The sequence below is a fragment of the Eublepharis macularius genome, chromosome 1, assembly GCF_028583425.1.
Source record: "Eublepharis macularius isolate TG4126 chromosome 1, MPM_Emac_v1.0, whole genome shotgun sequence".
Taxonomy (NCBI): Eukaryota; Metazoa; Chordata; class Lepidosauria; order Squamata; family Eublepharidae; genus Eublepharis; species Eublepharis macularius.
Window position 1 is genome coordinate 20,121,577 of NC_072790.1, and position 23,751 is coordinate 20,145,327.

A 23,751-nucleotide genomic window follows, 5' to 3' on the forward strand; every position below is an offset into this window, starting at 1 on the left:
TTGGGCAGGTCAGGTACACTGGATACCTGCTGCCACTCCTCTCCAGGCAGGAGAGGAGCTAGGATGCTACAAGACCCTGAGAGTGTGTGATCTCGGTGCCAGGAGGAGCCCTGAATAAAGGATTTCTCCCAGCACCTTGAGGTCCCCTCTGCAACGGGCAAGCTACGATCTCTGCAGAGCTCTTTTTGAGTCAATATTTGGCATAAGGCCGCCAGAATCCAGGTTTCAATATCTGAATGTGATCAACTTTGAACGCAAGCAGCACGAACAACTCAAAAAGAACAAAAAAGGTAAAGATGGCTATCTATTTTCGGGACTAAAAAATAAAAGGAAAAAAGACATTAAAAAGTTAAAGTAATCTACGGAGGTGGTTGCAGATAAGCAGAAGAAGGAAGTTAAGAGAAATTTAAGAGAATTTGGTGTAAATTAAGGCGTTAAAGAAGGAAAAATAAGATTGTTTACGCATACCTGTGGTTTCTCTGTTGATAACGACAGCGAGAAAGGGGAGGGAGCGTGGAAGAAAAAGCGGAGCAAACATCGCGAAACTGAGAAAGAAATAGAGGACTGTGAATTCCTGCCTAGAGAGGAGTTACTACCGGATGTTGTTAAGGAAGTGGTGAGATGACGGAAGAGGAAGTGGAGGAATATCATGAGATTGTGGAGGTGAGAGAACAGGAAGTGATCAGCCGCCATTTTTGGAAGGGAAGTAGAGAAGTGAATTTACCATAGAGAAATTGTGCCCGACATCTTGGTGAGGTCAATTTTAAGAAATTATTAAAATAAGAAATAAGAAAAAGGAAATAAGAAAATAAGACAAACGATTGGACTAAGAGGACACTGATTGACGAGATAAAACAAGAAAACACGGTCAACTTTAAAGACGGAGCTAAGAAATAGAGCTGCGACTTGGAGCGGTGCCAAGGTCAGTCCAAGGATGGCAAAAAAAGCAGAAAAGGAGAAGCAAGAATGGCAGACCGCGATGGATGCGTTAGAGAAGAAAATGTTGGAAGGTAATAAGGAAATATGCCAAAAGATGGAAGAAAATTTTGAAAAATTGACTAAATACATGAAAGCGTTGATAAAGGCAGAGGTGACAGAGTTAACCAAGAATATAGAGGAAATGAAAAAGGACCTGCAATCAACAACGCAAACAGTACAAGAGGTGGAGCAAAAGACCAGTAACTTAAAAGAAGAAAATCAAAAACTTCAAGAGCGTGTGGCAGTGATGGAACGCAAAGTGACGGAGAACCAGCTGAGATTTAGGGGAGTTCCTGAGTCTGCAATGCAAAATGTACAAGAACAAATAGTGGGCGTACTGGCAGAGTTCTTAGGGAAACAACCAGAGGAGATAGATGTAAATTTGGATTTGGTATACAGAGTGAACTCCGTCTATGCACAACAGAAGAATTTACCGAGAGATGTAATTGTACAATTGACAACTAAAAGAATTAAAGAAGAAATTTTGAGAAAGCACTATGCAGATCCTCTGGAAATAGAAGGGAGTAGAATCAGAATTATGAAAGAACTACCCAGGAAGATATTGCAAGAACGCAAGAAATATAGAGAACTGACAGAAAAGTTGAGAGAGAAAGGCATTAGGTACAGATGGGAAATACAAGAAGGTCTGAGTTTCTACTTTCAATCTACAAGAGTCAGCATTAAGACAAAGCAGGAAATGACAATGTTCCTAATAGATAACTGAAAAGACTTTGCAGGAGCTAACAAAAAGTAATACTATGGAGTACAAATTGATTTCTTGGAATGTTAATGGACTGAATTCACCCCAGAAATGCAGATTAATTTTTCATTGGCTAAAGAAGCAAAAATGTAATATTATATGCTTACGAGAAACACATATTAAAGAACAGGATAAGAAATTCTTAAAAAACGGATTGTTGGGAAAAGAATTTTTGGCATCTGCAAAAAGAAAAGAAAAGAGGGATTGTGATATATGTAAAGCAAGAATTAGACCCTAAAATGATTTTCAGAGATAAAGATGGAAGATATTTGGCGGTAGAAATAATGTTGAACTCCAAGAAAACTTTGGTTTTAGGAGTATATGCATCTAATGGTGCTAAGGATGGTTTCTATAAAGAAATAATTCAAAATTTAGATCAATATTCATATGATCAGATAATGATGATGGGAGATTTTAATGGAGTTGTTAATTTGCAATTAGACAAACAGCAAAAGAAAATACAAAGACAAGTAGGGAAACTACTCAAACCTTTTTTTGATTTAGTAAAGCAGGAAAATATGGAAGATATTTGGAGAAAATGGAACCCCAAGCTAAAAGACTTTACTTACTATTCTGCAAGACATCAGTCTTTTTCAAGAATAGATATGATTTGGACTACAAAGGACATAAGTTTATTGACAAAAAAAATAGAGGTGATGCCAAAGGTGAGTTCTGACCATAATCCGATGATGTAGAAAGCTTCAACGGGATACAGAAAATTTAGATGGAGATTGAATTAAGATTTATTTCAGAGTCAAGAGAATGTGGACTATATTCAAAAGGAAACAAAGTATTTTTTTCAATATAACTTGGGGAAAGAGGTGCCAATACATACGGTTTGGGATGCTTACAAAGCAGTGATCAGGGGAAACCTGATCACCTTGAATAGCAAAGAAAGAAAAAATAGGGAAAAGAAATACCAGGAGATCCAAGAGAAAATAATCAAAAAGGAACTGGAGTTAAAGAAGGACTACCAAACACATGGAATGAAGCAAATATCTCATTGATCCCAAAGGAGACACAAGATTTAACAGATGTTAAACGTTATAGGCCCATCTCTCTGTTAAACAATGATTATAAAATTTTCGCGAGAGTTTTAGCGGAAAGGCTGAAGATATTTTTAATGGACTTTGTGGGAGAAGAACAAGCCGGGTTCTTACCTAATAGGCAAATAAGAGATAATTTGAGAGTTGTTACGGACGCTATAGAATATTATGATAAGCATCCTGAAAAGGAGGTGGGCTTTTTGTTCACAGATGCAGAGAAGGCTTTTGACAATTTAAATTAGGATTTTATGTTTTTAACAATGGAAAAGATGGGACTAGGGCAAGAATTTATAGAAGCCATAAAAGCTATCTACAAGGATCAAAAAGCGACACTATGTATAAATAATGACTTAACAGAAAAATTTGAGGTAAGAAAAGGTACAAGACAAGGATGTCCACTTTCACCTTTGTTGTTTGTTATGGTTTTGGAAATACTGCTAAGACAGATAAGAGAAGATTATAGTATTAAGGGCATAAGACTTAAAGGTTTCTCTTATAAATTCAGAGCATTTGCAGATGATGTGATGTTTATTATTGAAGACCCAGTCCAGACATTACCGTTATTATTAAATAAGATTAAAGAATTTGGAGACCTGGCAGGTTTCTATATTAACAAAGCAAAATCTAAATTGCTCTGTAAAAATATGACAAAAAAGAAACAAGTGGAGTTAATGAATGCTACGGAGTGTGAAGTGGTTCAAAAAACAAAATATTTGGGAATAGAATTAACAATGAAAAATATAGATTTATTTAAGAATAATTATGAAAAACTGTGGTCACAATTAGAAAGAGACATGGTAAAGTGGAACAAATTGAATTTGTCGCTGTTGAGGCGTATCAGTTGTAAAAATGAATGTGTTACCAAGAGTGATGTTTTTGTTGCAAACTATCCCAATTGTAAAAGACAAAAAGCACTTTGATAAATGGCAAAGGAAATTATCAGAGTTTGTGTGGGCAGGGAAAAAGCCAAGAGTTAAGATGAAAGTGTTATATGATGCAAAAGAAAGGGGCGGATTACAACTACCAAATTTGAGACTATATCATGAAGCAATATGTTTAACATGGTTAAGAGACTGGGTAAATTTATCCAACTACAAGCTGTTAACTTTGGAGGGTCATAACAATTTGTTTGGTTGGCATGCATACTTATGTTATGAGAAATATAAAATGGATGGTATGTTTCAACACCACTTTGTAAGGAGAAATATTTTTTTGGTTTGGCAAAAATACAAAAAATATATAGAAGAGAAAAGGCCTATGTGGATCGTGCCGGCAGAGGTGATAAAACCACATACAGACTATCAAGGAGAAGACTGGATAACATATAAGGAATTATTGTTGATAGAAAGAGACATTGTTAAAATGAAGAAGACTTACCTTTTAAATATGGATGGTTACAATACTGACAAATTAAAGACTTATTTGAAGTAGATAAAAGAAAAGTAGGTTTCAGAACTAGAAATTCAGAGCTAGAAGAACTTTTACTTGGAGAGGGAACAAAAATAATTTCTAAGCTTTACAAATTGTTACTGAAATGGTACACAGAAGATGAAACGGTTAAGACACAAATGGTGAAATGGGCATTAAATTTTAATAGAGATTACAATGGAGGCATGGGAATACCTGTGGAAAAATACTATGAAAATATCTACATGTGTTAATTTAAAAGAGAATGGATATAAGATGATGTATAGATGGTATTTAACACCGAAAAAATTAGCAAATATGAGTAACGTTCTGTCAAACAAATGTTGGAAATGTAAACAACATGAAGGCTCTTTCTATCATATGTGGTGGATAAAGCTAAGCAATTTTGGTCTAAGATATATGCGGAAATGTTGATAATTATGAAAGGTAATTTGTCAAAATCCCCTGAAATGTTAGGGCTTAATATGGAAAAAGTTAATGTGCTGGACAGGACATTATTGTATTACATGTTGGTGGCAGCAAGATTATTATATGCGCAATACTGGAAGCAAGAGGAGATACCAGAAATCGAGGATTGGATACAAAAACTGTTGTACATGGTGGAGATGACAAGAAAATTGAAAGAACAAAGCTCAAATGAATTTTTAAAGGACTGGGAAAAATTTAAAGAGTATTTGGAAAATAAGTGGGATGTAAAAGGACAACTATGGTCTATGGATAGTTATTAATATGTATATGATAACAGAACTAAAAACTATGTAAGAACTTTACCTTTGAAAACTGGGACAAATATTAGAAGGAAATGATAAGATTTAAAAAGGTTTTAGTGCTGTTAGGGTAAAAGGGGGAGGGAGGGTGGGAAATGTGTATTTGAATTGATAAATGTAAGACAATTAGTACTAGTTAAAAAAGAAAAAGATGTAATATGTAATCTGTGAAATGTATGTTAACCTACCCAATAAATTTCTTTATAAAAAAAAAAAGATGGGGCAAGAGGGGTTCAGCCACCATGCTTCATGCAAGTGCAAATTGGAACATGGGAGCGATACTGCCCTGCTGAAGGAGACAGGGCAAAAAATGATACCCTGCTCTTCCTGCGAGGGAAAAGCTGAAAAAGCCACTTGGAGAAGGTATATCAGGTCAACTGCCGTAACAGATAATGCAGGAACATTTCAAGGTACATTGCAAAAGACAGCGCAAGGCATATCTGTATACCTGCAAAATGCTACTTCTTGCTTTGCTTTTGTGTGTTCCCACCCTCTACATCCTAAACTTAGGCCTTCCTGCCCTGTTTCAGCTCCCTTCCCCTCCTTCAAGTCCTGCTCAAAGAAGACTTTGCTCCCTTTTCCCCACCTTCACCGCCCCCCCCCATCCATCCTGTCTCTCTTGCTCTTTCTCTGGAGACACCATACACCCATTCCCAAAAGGGGGAGGGCTCTAATTCTGGGACTAAGCCATAGGAGTGTAAGCAGGGCAGTTTCTACTCGGATTTGCTTACTGGTGGCTTCTTCCCCAAAGGTCTTTGAGATTTTGCATGTATATAATAGAAAGGAAGGAAGGACTGTGCAGGATATTCATTTATGAGAATTTTTTCACATTGAATCTAGTTTGAAGAAATACCTCCTTAGAATTCAGTTACTTTGCTTTCTAAACATAATAGCCCTGGCACCTTTACAAACACTGAATGCACCTTTCCTATTAATTGTGGCGCGACAGTATTGTACGCTCCCATCAATATTCCCATAGAAGCACTTTAATATCATTTTACTCCAGAGGCAGAGTGTACAGAGCTAAACTAAACAGGAAGAATCAGGGCACCTTCTACCTTAGATGGACAAGCAAGTAATTAAAAAGCAACTCATTCTGGCTATGGTTCTGGGACTATGGCTCAGGAGGGTATCTGAAGGCTCTCTGAAGAAGGGGTCAGTGCTAGGGATTGGTAATTCCTGGAAATTTGGGGATAATGGCTGGGGAGGGTGGGGTTTGGGAAGGGTAGGGACATTAGTAGTGTATAAATCAGAGTCCGCTCTCCAAATAAGCCATTTTCTCCAGAAGATCTGGAGGTCAAGTGTAATTCTGGGAGATCTCCAGGCCCCACCTAGAATTTACAGAGAATTAGGCCATCCCTGTAATAAACTATGATGCAAAAAGGAGGGAGGTGAATCCCACAGGGAACAAAAAAATCAATTTCATGCCATTTATAATACAATGAGTCAATTTATAAGTGCAATTGAAAGTGCAAAGTGCTGACAATTCATAAATATTCCCACAATATAACAAATTCATAAGTATCCATTCACAAATGTCCATACAAGTCCATACAAGGCAACATTTCATATATGAGCATTCTCCAAATAGTCCATAACTTCCGGGTAAATCCTTGATGAAACAGTTTTTTACTTTCTTTCCAGATCTTCTTTCTTATGCATTCATAAATGTAAAGTAGAAAGGCTACTTTATGCGTGAAGAAACATCGCCGCCTTGTCCGGGTTGAGTGATTTAAGTGCTTAGGGGTGTTCCCCATGGGGGCTTGGAAATAGACTCCTGAAGAAGCAAGCGCGAAATCTGCTTGCAGCCGGCCACAGATTGAGGGTTATGCAGGAATGAGGTTTACTGCTGCTTTTACAACTGACCTCATTATTGTTATACAGGAGAAGGTTACGCAGAAATGAGATTTACTGCTGCCTTTACAACTCACCCCACGAGTGTTTTGCAGGGGTGAGGTTGACTGTTGTTTTTATAACTTACCTCATGGCAGGAAAGCCTTTCTACTTTACATTTCTGAATGCATAAGAAAGAAGATCTGGAAAGAAAGTAAAAAACTGTTTCATCAAGGATTTACCCGGAAGTTATGGACTATTTGGAGAATGCTCATATATGAAATGTTGCCTTGTATGGACTTGTATGGACATTTGTGAATGGATATTTATGAATTTGTTATATTGTGGGAATATTTATGAACTGTCAGCACTTTGCACTTTCAATTGCACTTATAAATTGACTCATTGTATTATAAATGGCATGAAATTGATTTTTTTGTTCCCTGTGGGATTCACCTCCCACCTAGAATTTGGCAGCCCTAACCAGTACAGACCCCACTGAACTCTGTTATAGCCCTCCCCTCCTCTGTAAATGTTCCTTGTCCCAGGCATAGAGCACTGCCACCCCAAGGGTGCTCCAATATAGCCATGCATTTCAAACCAAGCACGGCTCTTTTCTGCACCTCTCCTAGAAGATCCCTAAAATGCAGGAAAATATTCCCAGAGAAAGTAGCCCTAGGGGATTTTTCTTCTAAGGCAGCTCTGGTGAATGAGAAAAGACAATATTATGCATGATAAGGTATGTGTGTGGGGGGAAACCCTTGGCTTGTTAAACAAATTAGCTAAAATGTTGTAACGGGCACGAGAGACTATCCCGGAAAACACAGGGTCAGATGCCTAGGCCTAAAAGCCAGCCACACAATCACAGTCTCTGCAAAATCCTAGACTTCTCATTTTCATTTAATATTTTGCCCATACCCTGTATCTTCCCTTAGTGAAGGATGTAGCGTAAACAAAGCATTGATCTGGACATGTAGCAATGCATGCTGAAAATCTTTCTGATGTTCATTTGCTCTCATCTGAAATGAACCCTTCTTGGGCTTCATAAGCAACTGGAGAATTATTTCCAGCCTGGGATTTTGAACTTTTATTACAACACTGGCAAAGGAAGTCAAAGTACACTTGCATTTTTGCTTTCCTGATAAGGTCTGACAATTGCTTCCAGTTGTGAATGTGTAAGTACAAGTGAATACATGAAGCAAAATTATTTAGAATATTCAGAAAGGATACTACAGTAACAGAAGAATTGCTATGGGAGCTCTTGATGTTGCCAGTGCTGGAACTCACCTGGCTCCGTAGGCTTGTACACCTTCCACTACACACCACATGTTATAGTGCATATGGTAGAGTTAGGGTTGCCAGTCTCCCACTGGGGGCAGGGAATCCCTCACTCCCACCCCGCTTACCTGGCCAGCGGGTAGGGAACACTCGCGGGGTGTGCTCCTAGGTGGCACAGTGTGCTCCTGTGTGCTGCAGCAGTCCAATTTGGGCCTGATTCAGCCTGAATTGGGACAGATTTGTGCTGAATTGGGCCAAATTGGGCTGCTGTGGAGGGCGGGAGCACTCCCATTCTCTGAAGCAGACCGATTTGGGTCGAATCAGGACACCGCAGGGCTGGATCAGGCTGAATCAGGCTTGATTTGGCCCTCTGTGGAGTGCCGGAGCACTCCCAGGCGGCATGTGGCCTCCACAATGATGTCACTTCCCGGAAGGCAACGTGCCACCTGGCACGATGATGTCACTTCTAGGCCAGGAGCGTGCAGACACAGTGCGTGCATGCGAGAAACAAAAAAGGTAGCTGTCAGGCCTCCAACCACCCCCCTGGGGGTAGGGGGACCTGGCATCCCTAGGAAGGGTGATGGGGCACGCAGCTGCCCGTTCCCCATGCTAGCTGCACCCCTTGATTAGGAAGTGTCTGAACTGAGCTTGTGTCTTTGATCGCTCCATAGCACATTCTATGGACATTTCTTTCAGGTCATTTTGTTATGACTTTTTTCTTTATTTGAGACAAGGGAGCCTTCTTTCTCTGCTGCTCTTCAAGTGCACAATAGCAATACCTCCTGCAAACTACACCTAGTTATCTTAATCGAGCCCAAATTTACTATGATGGACAAAATTAACTTCGAACACTTCTATTGCATATTTCAACCCCAAGTTATTGTTAGATTTTGTCTGCTTTATTTCAATATTAGATGAAGCTCTAAAATATTGTTAAAGCAAGCACATTGGCCAAACATAATTACCAGTCTTTACTGAAATCAATCTTGTTGCAAAATGCACAATGTTTTAGCTCAAAAGTTAGGTTGCTTGGGTCAGGGAAGTAATGCTGCCTTCAATCTCTGAAAGTTTCTTCAACATTTGGTTTAGTTTGATCTCATCGAACTCCAGAGTTAAAAATTCAGATTCCTGCAACATAAAAAACGAAGAAGGATATGTTAGTTTTGGAGCACTTTCCCCCAGCATTAGGTAAAGCAAAACAAAATAAAAAAGAATGACGGCTTAGACAATAAAATCTTGGGGCTGGTTCCAATTAACCTTTTCCTTTGCAGAAATGCTTTGGACTAATCTCTGTGGGATAATACAAGTGTTAGAAGGGGGGGAGGCAGGTTAATTTCTTTTTCAAGGGCTATGTTTGTTTGTTTTTTAAAAAGTCAAATGGAACCTTGAAGATTGATCGTGGGACGCCTTTTACAGACTAGAGTGCTTCAATGGATGTAGGAAACAAGCCAGACTATTATATCTTTGTATGATTAGGAAAGGGTTCTCAGAGATACTGTGAATTGCTCAGTGAACATTTGGATCCCCTGTACTAAAGCAGCGGACAAGGCAAATTCTGCATTAGGGAAAGGACTGATAACAAAATGGCTGGGATTGTAGCACCCATATGGTGCAGACTAGAGAAGGGCACGAACTGGAAAAATGGTGGTTCGTCAAGGTTCTTGTTTCATCGCGTTTCATGAACCATGAATCATGAACCAGCATGAAACTGCCCGGTTCACAAACCGGTTCATTTGGTTTGGAAATACATCACTTCCGGGGCAGCAGCAGGTCTACAGAAAGCACCCCTGCCCCCCATGCCTAGGAAACTGATTGATCAGTGTCAGGCTGTCTGCAGTGACAAACCGAAAAATGAACCAAATGAACCACCCTAAAAATCACTGCGGTTTGTCAGAAATGCCCTCCAACGAACTACTGGTTCACGAACCACAAATTGGTCTGGTTCATGATGAACTTTCGTTCGCATTTTGGTTTGTGCCCACCTCTAGTGCAGACACATTTGGAATACTATATATACAGTTTTGATTATCCCATCTCAAAAAGAAGACACCTCCAGTTGATCCTCCTCCTTCAGTAACTCCATCATCAAGTTGCTGGATGGATGGGTAGGGGAGATTTTTCCTCTGTCTATGGTTTTAGGCATACTTGCCACAAGTTTGGCCACTGCATGAAACATAATGCTGGAGAAGAAAGATGACTGATCTGATCTGGCAGCATTCTTCTGATGCAGTATTCAACTGAGTTCTCTCTTTTGGGATAAAGATACCAAAGGAGGTTCTTGCTTGCGACTGGACTTGAAATCTGTACTTATTCTATACTGAGTGTAAAACTGATTCGGGACCATTAAAAAAATTCCTTTCTTTATAGTGTATCTAAATGAACAATTAAATTAACAGAGAGAGAGAGAGAGAGAGAGGAGAGAGAGAGAGAGAGAGAGAGAGAGAGAGAGAGAGAGAGAGTAGTTACTATCAAAGCATCATCCACATACAGCAGAAATGAGTGGCTGCTACAGCCACTTTCCATTTCTTTGATATCCAGGGTTTTTCTCAGTGCAGAGACATGGGATTACAACAGTAGATTGAAAAGTTGTGCAGGCAGGGGAAGGTTGCTAGGTAGCAGGCAGGCAGCATTTGGTTTTGAGCATGTTCTATGTCATGGAGACATTTCATCACTCAAAACTCTATCGCTCAGAACAGATTTCATACGGAGCGTGCACTGGCCAAGCAACACCTAGATACTGTCAAGCCATGCCTCCCCTTTCCCTTTCCCATGGTTATTCTACACCAAATTGCAAAGGAACCAAGTTTTAATTTGTGGTTCATCACTATTGTGGTGGTGGGGGATCAGCATTTTCCCCTGTGACTTTTGCTGTGACCTGAGGAATGCTTGGAAAGTGCACTGCAGACCACTGACAGTCCACGGAACAAGTTTAGGAATTGCTGCCCTAAGGCATATTTCGGTGTGAGCATAGCCTGCGCTGACCCTGTAGAAGCTAAACAGGGAATCCTCATGTGTGCATCTCATGAGCATGTTGCCCTGAGCACACAACGTATTACAAGGCCTACACATACTGCCTGCAATGTGGAGACGCAGCTGCTTGTTAATATTGTGTTCATAAGCGGTTATCCACACTAGGGCCAGTTCAGGTATTTTGTTGTCCAGAGCTGATACTCTGCTTCTCATGGGAGCAGGCCAAGCCCCAAAAGTGCTGTAGGGACTCAGGCTGGACTCTTGTGACTGGAGTACATTAATTCATTTATTTACTTTCTTCATTTATACACTACGCAATGGGGACCCAAGTGGCTTCCACCATTCTCCTCGCCTCCATTTTACCTTCACAGCAACTCTGTGAGGTAGGTTAACTTGAGAGTATGTGATTGGCCTAGGATCGCCCAGGAAGCTTCTCTGGGGAATGGAAGCTGAGCCTCCCAGACACTCTAACCATTATCCCACACTGCCTCCCTAATGACACGTATGGCCTTGCCCTCTTCCACCAGCAACTGGGACCGGGCCAAGCCTCACTGGTGCTAGCAGCACTTTAGGGACTTGGGGCAGACCAAGACAGCAGTTGTGTGGGTCCAGAAGGCAATGAGGGGCAGAAGGCATCCTGTTTCCACCTCCCATGCAGCTGAGGGATAGGGGCCTCAGCAACGCAGCTAGCATTTTGGAGATTGCCTTGATGTGTCAGGATCTGTTTGTATATTGCCTGACAGGAAGCAACCTAACGCCATGTTTAATTCTTTAGTTGTTTAGTCTTCTTTTCCCTCTAGGCACCGCCTTGCCAGGAGCCGAGTCCATGGGAGAAGACACTGTCTTATCTTTTCTGGAAGCCGAGTCGACCTTGACTATTGTTCCCACCGAGAACTCTCCTGCTATATGAACTCTGGGGGGAGGCTGGGCTCTGAGAGTGTGAAATGTAACAACTTCTATTCTGTATCTCATTCCTAACAATGCCTTGTTCAGCTAGGATCTCAAATCCTAGAGTATGGTCGTCTGGGCCTGAATGCTGTCTTTCAAAATAAAATATTTTGAAACCAAAAGACCTTGTCTTCTTGCAGAAGGGAGTTAGACAGACTATTGTGTCTGGAACGCCATAGCTTGACATGATGTTGGCTGGCAGCAGCGCAAAGCTGGGAGCTGATGGGCAGGGACTACACTAATTGGCTCCTCTTGTGCTACCACTGGTGGAGAGCAAGGAGGAGTCCCAGAAGAACCACCGGTACCTCTGACGTTGAGCAGTGGTGGCACAGGAGGCAACGGGGAGCCACCCCAGCCCCACTAGCACTGATAGGGTACATCAGGAGCTTGCAGCAGCGTGGACTGGGGAACAGTTTCAAAGGTGTTGTGCCACTGGTGTTTTTGAATAACTTAGCATTTCACACAGGGATATCTCATATATACAAAAGGCTAACCGTGTTGCCGACGACTCACTTTTTATCCTGGCGCAGCTGCACAGAGGGGTCTGTGGAGTACAGAGTGTACCTGCACCAGGATAAAAAGTCAGCGGGGGCAGGCCTCTGAGGGTCTGCCTTTCTCCCTGCCCAGCTGATCCGCAGACAAGGGGGGCAGCAGAGCCCACCACTCAGCTGGGCAGGGAGAAGGCAGGCCTACCCACTGCTTACTCCCTGCCCAGCTTATCCATGGGCAAGGGGGGGTGGAGCCCACTAGCGGCCCACTGCCGTACCAAGCAGCTGGCCTGCTGCAGCACAGCCAGCTGCTGGGCAGCCTGGCCCAGTGGCCCTCTGTGGTGCAGGCTGGCTGGATAGCACCCACTGCTAGTGCCATTTGTCTTATGACACAATGGGCTCTGGCTCTGGTCTTTAATAAAATACATGAATGTGCTAAGTGGCTTGGGGAGGAGGATGAAGGAGTATTACTGATTCTGGAAAAAATGTAACTAATTTGTACATTGAAAACATACTCATTGTGAAAAATACTGCTAAAATTACAAATGGGGGTGGATAGAAGCGCAGTGGCTAGCATGGAATGTGGCAACTTACTTCTGCTTGGCAGCCTCCCTTATATTGGTCTGCTGTAGAAGACCAAAATCTGAGTCCAGTAGCACCTTAAACCCAACAAGACTTCCAGGGTATGAGCTTGAACTCTTAAAAATGTATGCCCTGAAACTCTTGTTGGTCTTTAAGGTGCTACTGGACTTGAATCTTGCTCTCCTTTGTTCCAGATGGCTACTGAAAACATTTAGGCCACATAAATGAAAACTAGGGTTGTCAGCTCCAGGTTGGGAAATTCCTGGAGAGCCAGTTTGGTGTAGTGGTTAAGAGTACTGAGACTCTCATCTGGAGAACTGGGTTTGATTCCCCACTCCTCCACTTGAAGCCAGCTGGGTGACCTTGGGTCAGTCACAGCTCTCTCAGAGCTCTCTCATTTCCACTCACCTCACAGGGTGATTGTTGTGAGGATAATAATAACATACTTTGTAAACCGTTCAGAGTGGGTGTTAAGTTGTCCTGAAGGGCAGTATATAAATCGAATGTTATTATTATGATGGGGTAGAACCTGGAGAGGGCAGGGTTTCAGGAGGGTAGGGACCTCAAAGAAGTTTAATGCTATAGAGTCCGCCTTTCAAAACAGCCATTTTCTCCAGGGGAATTGATCTCTACGGCCTGGAGATCAGAGTAATTCCCAGAGATCTCCAGCCACCACCTGGAGGCTGGCAATCCTAGTCAAAACGTATTTTCGAAAATGCGTGGTTCCTTTCTCTGGACATCAAGTACTCTCCTTTATGGTTTGGAAACATTCTTCCTGACCCAGTTCACAATGGAGCAAGTTCTAGCAGCTGCCCCTGGGAATAAGAGGTGGTGAACTCAATTTGGGAGGACTCTTCTCCCAATATGGATACACAAACCATCTTTTGGTAATGGAAATGTATTTTTTTTTCTCCATGAAGCAGGATAGGTAGCATCCTGGGAGCAATTTATCCATGTTTATGAAAATCACTTGCACATAATGGAAACAAAGCCCATGGGCTAGTTCAGCTAGTTACCCACATGACTCATCAGTTTAAGGCTTATAAGAATGAAGAATACAGTGACAAGCCACAAATGAATTGTATTAATTCTTTCAACCATCCTTATTGGTTGTTTTATTAGCTGGGATGCTACAGGCCTTTTTCTTTGTATGTATTTTCTGGATTCCTAATCCCACAGACATGAATATGGGAAGCAGCTTGTATTGTACTCGACCACTCCACTAAGCTAAATGTGAAGGACTTCCTCTGACAGAAGAGGTGGTCAAAGACCCTCTTCCATCAAAGGAATGCTCCTGAGGGTAAAGAAATGGAGTCTACAAGCCAGAATGGGTTGTGTTAGGGAAAACTGTAAATGCATCCAAGTTTGTCATACTAAGGAACTTGAGCATTGTTAAGTTCCCTGTTCCCTTTTTTTCTGGGAAAAATCCCCTTCCTTCCTGGGATCTCATATTTATCTTTTAGCTGTTGAACTTTGAAGGTGTATTTTAATACCCACCCCACACTGAGTCTCTCTACACAATACTTTTGACACATGTTCTTCACATGTTGGGAGATGCAATATTAGCTGGGAAGTGTAGTTTTCAATGACAGAGCTAGCGGAGATTGTTCTGGAGGGAATGGATTCTCTTGCAGCCCTCTGCTGCCTCTGGTATCTCCCCTTCTGGAGCCTTTGCCCTGCTGAGGCTCGGTTAATTCAAAGTTTTAAGCAGTGAGGGTGGCAAGGCAAAAGCCCTGGAAGGGAAGACAGTTCAACACTCCAGAGGCGGTGGAGGGCTGTGAGAGAATCCATCCCCTCTGGAGAGATCTCCGCCGGCTCTATCTTTCAAAACTACGCTTCTCGGCTAACATTGCATCTCCCAACACTTGACAGACATGTGCCCAGATGTCTTGTGTAGAGAGACCCCTCCTTTCTTGTCTATAATCAAGAGTTGACTTATAATTGAAATGATCACATAACATGTTGCATGGCTTTCACTAAAAATAAACCTCAATTGTTTTTTTTTGTTATAGAATTTTATTTTCAGTTTGATGTATGTTTTAAGATAGATTTGTTAGCCACCTTGAAGACTCGTGTGGTTCAAAAGCCAGTATATAAGCACCTCAAATAAATAAATCCGTTCTTAAACACTGTCTTTTGCTTCTAGTTGTAAAGATTAGATGACGTTATTGTGAGTTATATTAGGAACAGCTGCAGAATCCTAAAGAGTTACCCCCTCTACTTCCAATAAGATTTAGCCCTGTAACATCCCCAATGCAACCAAAAGTCAGAGAGCACCAAAAAAGGAAACAACAAAGTCCTTTCCTTTTCAGAGCTCCTATGATCAAATGGTCCTGAGAAATGACTAACAGAATAATAAATTAATTTCTAAATGAAAATATGCTAGACAGAAATTTAGCAACCAATATGGATCACAATCTAGCATCAGATAGGGAAGATACTCGGCCTGAAAATTATTCACCGGAGCACAAGTTAAAAGAGATAAAATCCAACTATTCCTAAAAATAGAAACAACGAAGTCTTGGGTTGAGTGTCACCATGTCTGCAAGAAGATTGTATGAACTAGCCCTTACAAAGGCAAACAGAGGCTGTCAATAAACAGTGAACAGCCTCCTGTGCCCCACTGGTTTCCGCTCTATCTGCTGTAGCATGGAGTGGCCATCTGTTTCAAACTGGGCAATCTAGCCATATTACAGAGAACATCACAAATGGAAGCACTGGGCCTAGGTTAGATAATTTCTGAACTGCAGGAGCTTTTACAGGAGCCCAGACAAGTACTAAAAGACAGGGAATAGATTTCGGATGGAATCCTCCTACTCTGTTGCTTTTCAGAGTTCAGGCTAGCTTAATTCTTACTAGTAGCTTTTAGAAACTGATGTTAATGACTAAGTCATGCTGAAAGTTATAGGATAGAAGATAGAGAAGAGCTCTAAACAATGGCAGCATTCATCTCTGTGGCTTACAGGTCATTCTCAGCTGTCCAATGCCTTTTAGAAAAGGGGATGAACATAAAGGCAGCAGGCTCAGATGACAAAAGAGGGAGAAACAAGACACAACGTGCAGAGGAAACATCCAATCCAGACATTTAAAAGGATGAGAGCAGCAAAAATTAATGCATGGGGAGGGGGATACAGTGGATAATTGCTATTAGGATGGAGGCTGACAGATGTTACTATCCGAAGAACACATCCAGCCACCAGACAGAGCCTTTTTTGGGGAAATGCATGCTGTCAGTAAAACCCATGATTCACAGTCTAGCCTCTGGGAAAAGTGAAAGGACTATTTTAGGCAGGCTTGTCAGTTCTGCTTTTCCACACTGATACATGCTGCCTGCTTGGCACTGTCAAATCTGTTTCTTATCAAAACCTTCAAAATGGATCTTCATTCCACTTGCCAAGTCACTACATTCTCCCCAGTGCCATTTGACTTCACTTTGGAAGGCCGCAGACACCCTCGGCTAAACTGTGTTTTGGAGACCTGTGATGCTCTGACCCACAACTTCACCCTTTTCTCTGATAATTACAGGACAGCCATTCTCTCTTTAGACAGAACTCTGCCCTGCAATATGTTTCGCATAAATGGTAAAGCTAATTGGAGTGCCAATGTACCATATGAACACTTTTCTTTGTATTTCTTTTTCATTATGGACTTCCTGGACTTACCTTATGGACGTCTTCCTCATTGAATTTGTTACTTATACTTTTAGGTGTACTTGGGTTCATTGTCACTGTGCACCAGACATTGTATTTGTTATTGATTTGTGTATATTCTCGTAATTGGTTCTAGAGAGAGTGTACTCCATTATATTATTTTTGATACTATTTATGACTGTTTTTTCCTACTTGTGTGTATTCACCTTGTTGGTTATCACTTTTTTTTATATAGCTTTTCCTTTCATTCAGACACACAGAACGTTTGTTCTAAGCCCAAGAATCGTGAAGAAATAACAAGCATCCCAGGGACTTTTGCTTTTCCAGGCAATGGCTCCAAAAGCTGCTTGAGCAATCTGTTTTGCTCAGCTTGCTGAATGACGATTTTATCTCATCACCAGAAATGTAAGAGGGCTCCAATGTGGCGCTGATGACATTTTTAGCACTTTGATGTGCTAACAAAAAAAATCTGTGCTTGAGAGCTCTGGAATAACATACAAGGTACAAACAGTCTACTCAGAGCTTGCAACTTGATCTGAGCCTTGTAGGCCATTCAAGATAGAGACCGGGTTAGATTAAAGGCTTGCAAGACAAGAAACTTTCCCTATGATGAAGTGGGGGAGGAAGGCACTGCAAGAAAGAAATAAAAAAAAAGAGTGGGATTTTGTACAATCACGGGCTGTGCCATCCTGGCTGAGCAATTATACTAGCCAGTATAATTGCTCAGAATAGCCTAGGGTTGCCACGTCCCCTGACCCCCTGGGCGGGAGGTTGGCAGCACGGCACCTACCTTTTAGATCCCCCCCCCTCATGCATGTGCACATACAAAACACGTTCCCAGGCTGTGTGAGGATGTCACTCTGCAGGGGGGCTGAGTCGACCTGAATTGGGCCACTGTGGAGTGCGTAGGGCTGCCAGCCTCCAGGTAGTGGCTGGAGATCTCCCAGAATTACAACTGGTCTCCAGGCCACAGAGATCAGTTCACCTGGAGAAAATGGCTGCTTTTGGAGGTGGACTCTATGGAATTATGCCATGCCAAGGTCCTTTCCCTCCTCAAACCCCACTTTCTCCAGGTTTCTCCAGGTTTCACCCCCCAGATCTCAAGGAATTTCCCATCTTGGAGCTGGCAACCCTAGGAGTGCAAGAGCTCTGCTGTACTCCACAGTGGCACAATTTCAGCTGAATTGGGCTTGATTTGGCCTAAATACGGCCCGGATCAGCCTGAATCCAGCTGCTGCAGGGTGTAGGAGCACTCCCGCGCTCTGCAGTAGCCCAATTCAGGCCTGTGCAGCACACAGGAGCATGCTGTGCTACCCAGGAGCATGCCCCAGGAGGCGCGTCCCCCCGTCCCCGTCGATCAGGTAAGCAGGGGCAGAGAGTGGAAGTGGGGGATCCCCCATCCCCAGTGGGGGACTGGCAACCCTAGATAGCCAGTAGCAATCAGCTCCAAGACTCATAGAGTTCAAGGGTGTTAGGCCTGCTGATTTACCGAGCCTAATACTTGGGAGTGCTGTAACTGTTGGGTCTGGGGAAGGCTGACTGGGCTTTTCCAGAGAGACTCAAGAAGATCCTCAATCAGTTGGGAGATGTGTGTGTGTGTGTACACACATACACAACTACTTCCTTCCTTCCAAAATAACATAGTTTTTCTGAACTGGAGAGGAAATCCTCAGCAGAGGTGTCCGTGCTTCAACCCTGAAATACGGATACTTCCTAGGGCTGGAATTTAGTAGTGCAAGACAGTGGCTTTGCTACATGAGAACTATGAGATGTTTGCAATTTGTAGTTACCTCTCCTGGTGCCACGCCTGCGTTGCTACAAGACAAGTCCCAAGGGTTACGTTTTATTATCTAAGTGAGATAACAGTCATAGTCGTACTTGGAAGTTGCAACTTGCTCACCTCTCCTCTGCTTCCCCTCCAGCTCCCACTATTTACTTTCCCATTTCCTCCTGCTCCCACCCCTTGCAAAAAGCTGAGCTCGTCTTGCTCCCCACTTTTGAGATGGCTTTTGTGCAAAAAAGGCATCATGGTCCCCACAGGGGAATGTAAGAACAGAAGTTTCAGCAAAGACAATCCAGAACTTAAAAAGGTGCCCACTAAAAAAATGAAAGGAGGAAGATGAAAAAGAGCATGCTGCAGTCCGTAGTTCACTAGGTAACAAAGAGTTTCAATTTAATATTTATTTCAACATTGCTAAACCTCACTGCAGCTCATGGATTAAAAATATTTTAATTTTAATGATGTTTAGAGGTTTCTTAGACAGGCTGTCCCAGTTTCTAAATGCTGACCTGCAGAAGAAGCTATTTTCACATCTGTGCTCGCCCAAGACTGAGCTTTGTTATCCAGCACTATTGGTGGCCCTTTAGATTTTGAGATCTGATGCACTCAGGATAGCCTGGTCAATCCAGGTCAGGGCCTTGGAAAGGTAGTTGTCAGTTATATACATATGTTTTTACAGTAATATGGGGCACCATTTTAATTTTCTTTGAGACACTGAAATGTTTGCGGACATCTCTGTCAACGCAACCTTAAAGACCAAAAAGAAAAAAAATCTTCCAGGAAATAAACTTTCATGATTCTCGTCATTCTTGTCAAATACCACTTCATATCTGACAGTGAGCTTTGACTTACGAAAAGCTTATACTCTGGAAAATTTTGTTGGTCTTTAAGGTGCTTTAAGGTGCTACTTGACTTTAATTTTTTCTTAGTACTACAGAACAACATGGTTACTGGCCAGAAACTTTATGTCAGTAAATGGAGCTTACCAAGAACAGCAATTCCTTCTGACTTAAGCAGACACTCTGGGTCGACCAATGTTCCAGAGCCATAGTTTCTACCAGGCGGATGTGCTTTCTTTTACCTTCTCTTTCACCTATACTGAAAGAGAACTTGCCACCTAGATATTGTGGCAGAGGGATATACGAAAGGAAATCTGCACACATGCTACTGTGGGAAGAAAACTGCCCCTGCAGATGCTTGCAAGTGTGGGAGTGGGAGGTAGACATCAAACAAAATTATTTCCTGATAGGTACCATGAATGCAGGGGCAGTTTTCTTCCACGACCTTCTCTGCCTTACCGCTCTGTGCAGGTGTATCATGTGCTCCAGTTTTGCTCCAAATACAGTGCTCTTTCTGTCTCTGGAGAACACAGGCGGCTGAATGCATCACTGGAGAGCAGGTGCTTTTGAATCAATTTGACTATTTGCTGCATTTGGAAAATGGGTTGTCTTGGGTTGGGAGTGAAAAACTGCCCAGCCCTGAATAAGCATCCCTTCAGAGATTTGTTAGCTGCTGTTCAGCTGAGTTTCCCCCACCCCCTCCTTGCTGGCTTCCCTAGATATATCGTTACTTTGCTAATGTAAATGGATACCGAAAGCAAATAACACACATTGACAATGTGCTGTCCCCCCAAAAGAATGTGTGTTTTTCCTTCTGCAATACCCAGAAGACCAAAGCACAAAGAGCAGGATCTTTCTGACAAAGCTTTGTTTTTTGCATCTCAAGTCATACTGCAGGGACTGCATGACTTGAGCAATGAAGCCAAACAAACAGTTTTGGATGAATTCTTAGAAAAGACAAACAAACACAGGGTTAAGTAGCACCAGGATACTGCATTCAATTATTTACCATCACAATGCATCAACAGATGCCTGAAGCAGATCTCAAAAGTTATTGGTTTTTAAAAAATTTAACGACCTGCTGTTCTCCCCAGTGGGGACCCAAAGCAACTGTACAACTTCATTCCCCCTCCTCCTATTTTATTCAAACAACCCTGTGAGTTAAGGAGAGACCGAGCAACAGGGATTGGCCTAAGATGGCCAAACAAGGTTCCATGGCAGAGAGAGGATTTGAGCCAGGATATCCCAGATCCCGCCCTGACTTGGATGGCCTAGGCTAGCCTGGTCTCATCAGAACTGGAAGCTGAGCAGGGTTGGCCCTGATTAGTAGGGGGTCGCCATAAATTGGCTGTGACTTGATGGCACCTTATACATATGTCCCAAATTCCAGTCTGCCATTCTGACCACTAAACTACGTTGGTTCTCCAGCATTCCCTGTGAGGTACATGCAATATAACATCACTGCATCACATCCTGCTCGTGTCTAGTTACTTCAATATGCACCAAGAAGAAGACTGTCCAATATGAAGTTATATCTTCCCCAACTATTACAATGATATTTAAAATATTTAAAATGAAAGTTGTATCTCTGATTCATCACCAAATAAAAACAAACCAAGGACACAGGAATTTGACATGCAGAATATCCTTCCAGATTATTTTGGAATTACATGATTTGGGAGAGACTATTCATCTCTAAGAGGGGGAAGTTACCCTTCTTTCAAGAGGATTTTCCTTTAATTCTTCTAATGTAGTCTCAATCCTATCCTACTGGAGATTAAACAGAAAGGACTGGAGGAAGTCCAAGGCACAAGGGAAATTTTCCATTTCATGCAGCTCAGCAAATTCCATTTTACAGCTTTTATGATATTCCTGAAATCATTAAAACCATCATTTTAGCCTTTAAATCCAAGGTGGGTTATTTGCTCACCCTCAAAAAGTAGTTAACCATCTCAGTCCTACTTTGTGTGTCCAAACCACTGTATACAAATAAAATGAAATATTGATTAAACGCAAAACTGTTAGACCAGTTTTCCTGTACAAGACCCATGGGGGAAAGAATGGCAAATGGGACAAGCATGCAACTATGTCCCTCAATAACTCCCATTCATTTCAGAGCATTTTCACAGTGACAGAAGCCACGCTAGGCCTCAAAAATGAGAAACAAAAAAGCAAACAGGGCAGATATGGGTTGGCCAAATACTGCAAAGAAATTCTGCAAACGGCTTTGTTTCTGAAGTGTTGAGGTTCCGATCAGAACCCAAAATGCAATGTAGAAGCAGGTGTACAAGAACAAATCTGCAGCTTCTTTTAAAAAAGCCAGCAGAAGCTCGGAGCAAACTGGGCTAATTAGCTGTCAAACAGGTCTCAGGTTGTCTTGGTGAGCCAGCAAATAGTGAATTAAAAAATGTATAGCAAGTAGAAGCAACATATACACACAGAGAGACACAAAATAATGTTTTTCTCTATTCAGAGCTCTCAAGACACGAGAAAGTACATAATAAAAGAGCCACGAGATTGAACACATTTCTGTTCTGCCGCTTCTGCACAGAATGCAGCTTCCCACTCCCATCAAAATCAATAAAACCTTATATAAATCATCATAAAAGCCAATAAAACAGCAAGCAGCATTGAGAGCTAATAATAAATCTGCTCCTGCCATCAGCCAGGGAATGGTTCTCTGGTGGGCCTTAAACCCTCTTGAGAATGACATCTCGGATGCTTGCTGGGGGGGGGGCTCTCCGGGAGGCCCTGGGTCACTTCTGAGGCAGTCTTGATACTGTGCCTGAACTTTGCGCCATGCCTAGATGTGGTGTGCTTGACCTGAATGATATCTTAATTTGCAAGGGGGCACATAAAGGAAATTATCATCTAAACTGGAGATTAGTCTGTAAAAACACTGGGTTTACTCATAGTTCTATTCAGTTCAAGGGTTCTGTTCAGCCTTGGCATTTTGGCGTAATTTCCCAAAACCAGGTGAATGTTTGTTTCAGTGGGGTTTATGAGAGAGATGTTCCTAACGAGACTGAATCCCATCAGTTCCAGGATAACTTGTTTTTGCGTTATGTAACTCCTGTTACCGTCCCATTTTCTAAAAAGGGCTAGAGGTTAAAGGAACGGCTCTGACCAGCCTACAGATCAAAAACAAAGAGGACATGGAGCGTGCGTGGTAGCATCCAATAGTTCTTACTGGCTGTGACATCAGTGCACTAGTCTGACAGCGGCATGCTGGGACCCACCCCCCCTTTAGCTCCCAGGGCTTACTGGTTGCGGCCTGGCAACCCTAACTGCCAATCTGTTTTGAGGTATGTGCTCGGATTCAGTAGAAAGAAAACAACAGGAAGGAAGTAGGTTAGTTAAGATTTCCCTCTTTGAATGTCTGGGGACAAAAGGGATTTTCAAGCTGTTGGTTACAAAGGGACAAGTGTTCAACGTACACTTTTAAAAGCTCATAAATCTGCTCTCATTTTATCCACTGGGAGGGGACTTAATGAATTTTATTGTGGTCAAAGACCAACTAAAGATAAATACAATAAAACCATTCAGACAAAAAGAAATTGCATACATTACTGTGAGGGGAAACTGAGCTAGGTGTCTGCTAGTTACAGAAGAGAGATGGTGTCATGGGAAGGGGTCCGTAATTGATGTGGACAGGAGTCTCTCTAGTCCCACATACCTCCTCCTTCCCCCTTGAGCCCTGGAGCAGGGGAGGGTGGCTGTCATTACTCTGGTGCTGGAGCCTGACTTTGGCAACCTCCCCTGGAAAACTTCTTTGATCAGGGTGTGTCCTGATGTAAGGGACCTGGACAGGGTGAACGAAAAAGACTAATTTATTAACCAATTACTGTAACAGTTAAGTTATAATAATAGTGTACAGTTACAAGAACAGTTATGACAACAGAAAAATTAACACTACAAACACTATCATGAAAAGAAGCTAGCTAAAAAAGTTGCCTAATGAGACAATCTGACTGGATTCTTCCCATTTCCTGTTTGGGTCAGAGTCTCCCCCCACCTTGGGTTGAGGGATGAGCTCCCACCCAAAGCCCCCTCACGGCAGCCCTCCTTCAGGGACTGAACAGCGCCCCCCACCCCGGGCAGTGTCTTCTATAGTCTTTCTCAGGGCTCTGCTCTCCTCAATAGTGGAGATTGTCCCCTGCTCTTCCCTCCATTCTCCCTGGTCCACACTTGGGGCTTGGTGGGTACCTGAGAATGTAGGCCTGTAGGAAAAGTTGCAGCAAGGCCTGATGCCCAAGAGTGAGGCAAAGGCTGTCTTAAGGCCTACATGCCACTCTACCTCTCAGCCTTAGGCCTAGGATCATGACAGGAGCAGCGGTCTGGAGCAAGGTGGTGCCTGTCTTCTAGGGGACCCCATGTAGAGTTGCCGGTCCCCTGGTGGGGGAT

At 42.4% G+C, this 23,751-nt stretch overlaps 1 protein-coding gene across 4 annotated transcripts in view; it reads right to left on the reverse strand.

The window, feature by feature from the left end:
- Positions 1–23,751, reverse strand: part of COMMD1 (copper metabolism domain containing 1) — a 198,284-nt gene that overhangs the window by 28,561 nt on the left and 145,972 nt on the right. For 2 of the 4 annotated variants that reach the window (XM_054995417.1, XM_054995436.1), the window contains exons 3-4: positions 23,024–23,149; positions 7,887–9,218 (exon numbers count right to left, since the gene is read on the reverse strand). In XM_054995417.1, the coding sequence (XP_054851392.1) occupies positions 9,111–9,218; positions 23,024–23,149 (234 nt within the window). In that variant the 3' untranslated portion in view covers positions 7,887–9,110. Of the gene's footprint in view, positions 1–7,886; positions 9,219–23,023; positions 23,150–23,751 lie in introns of those variants that run through there. The other 2 variants (XR_008598026.1, XM_054995429.1) reach the window with 2 other exon arrangements.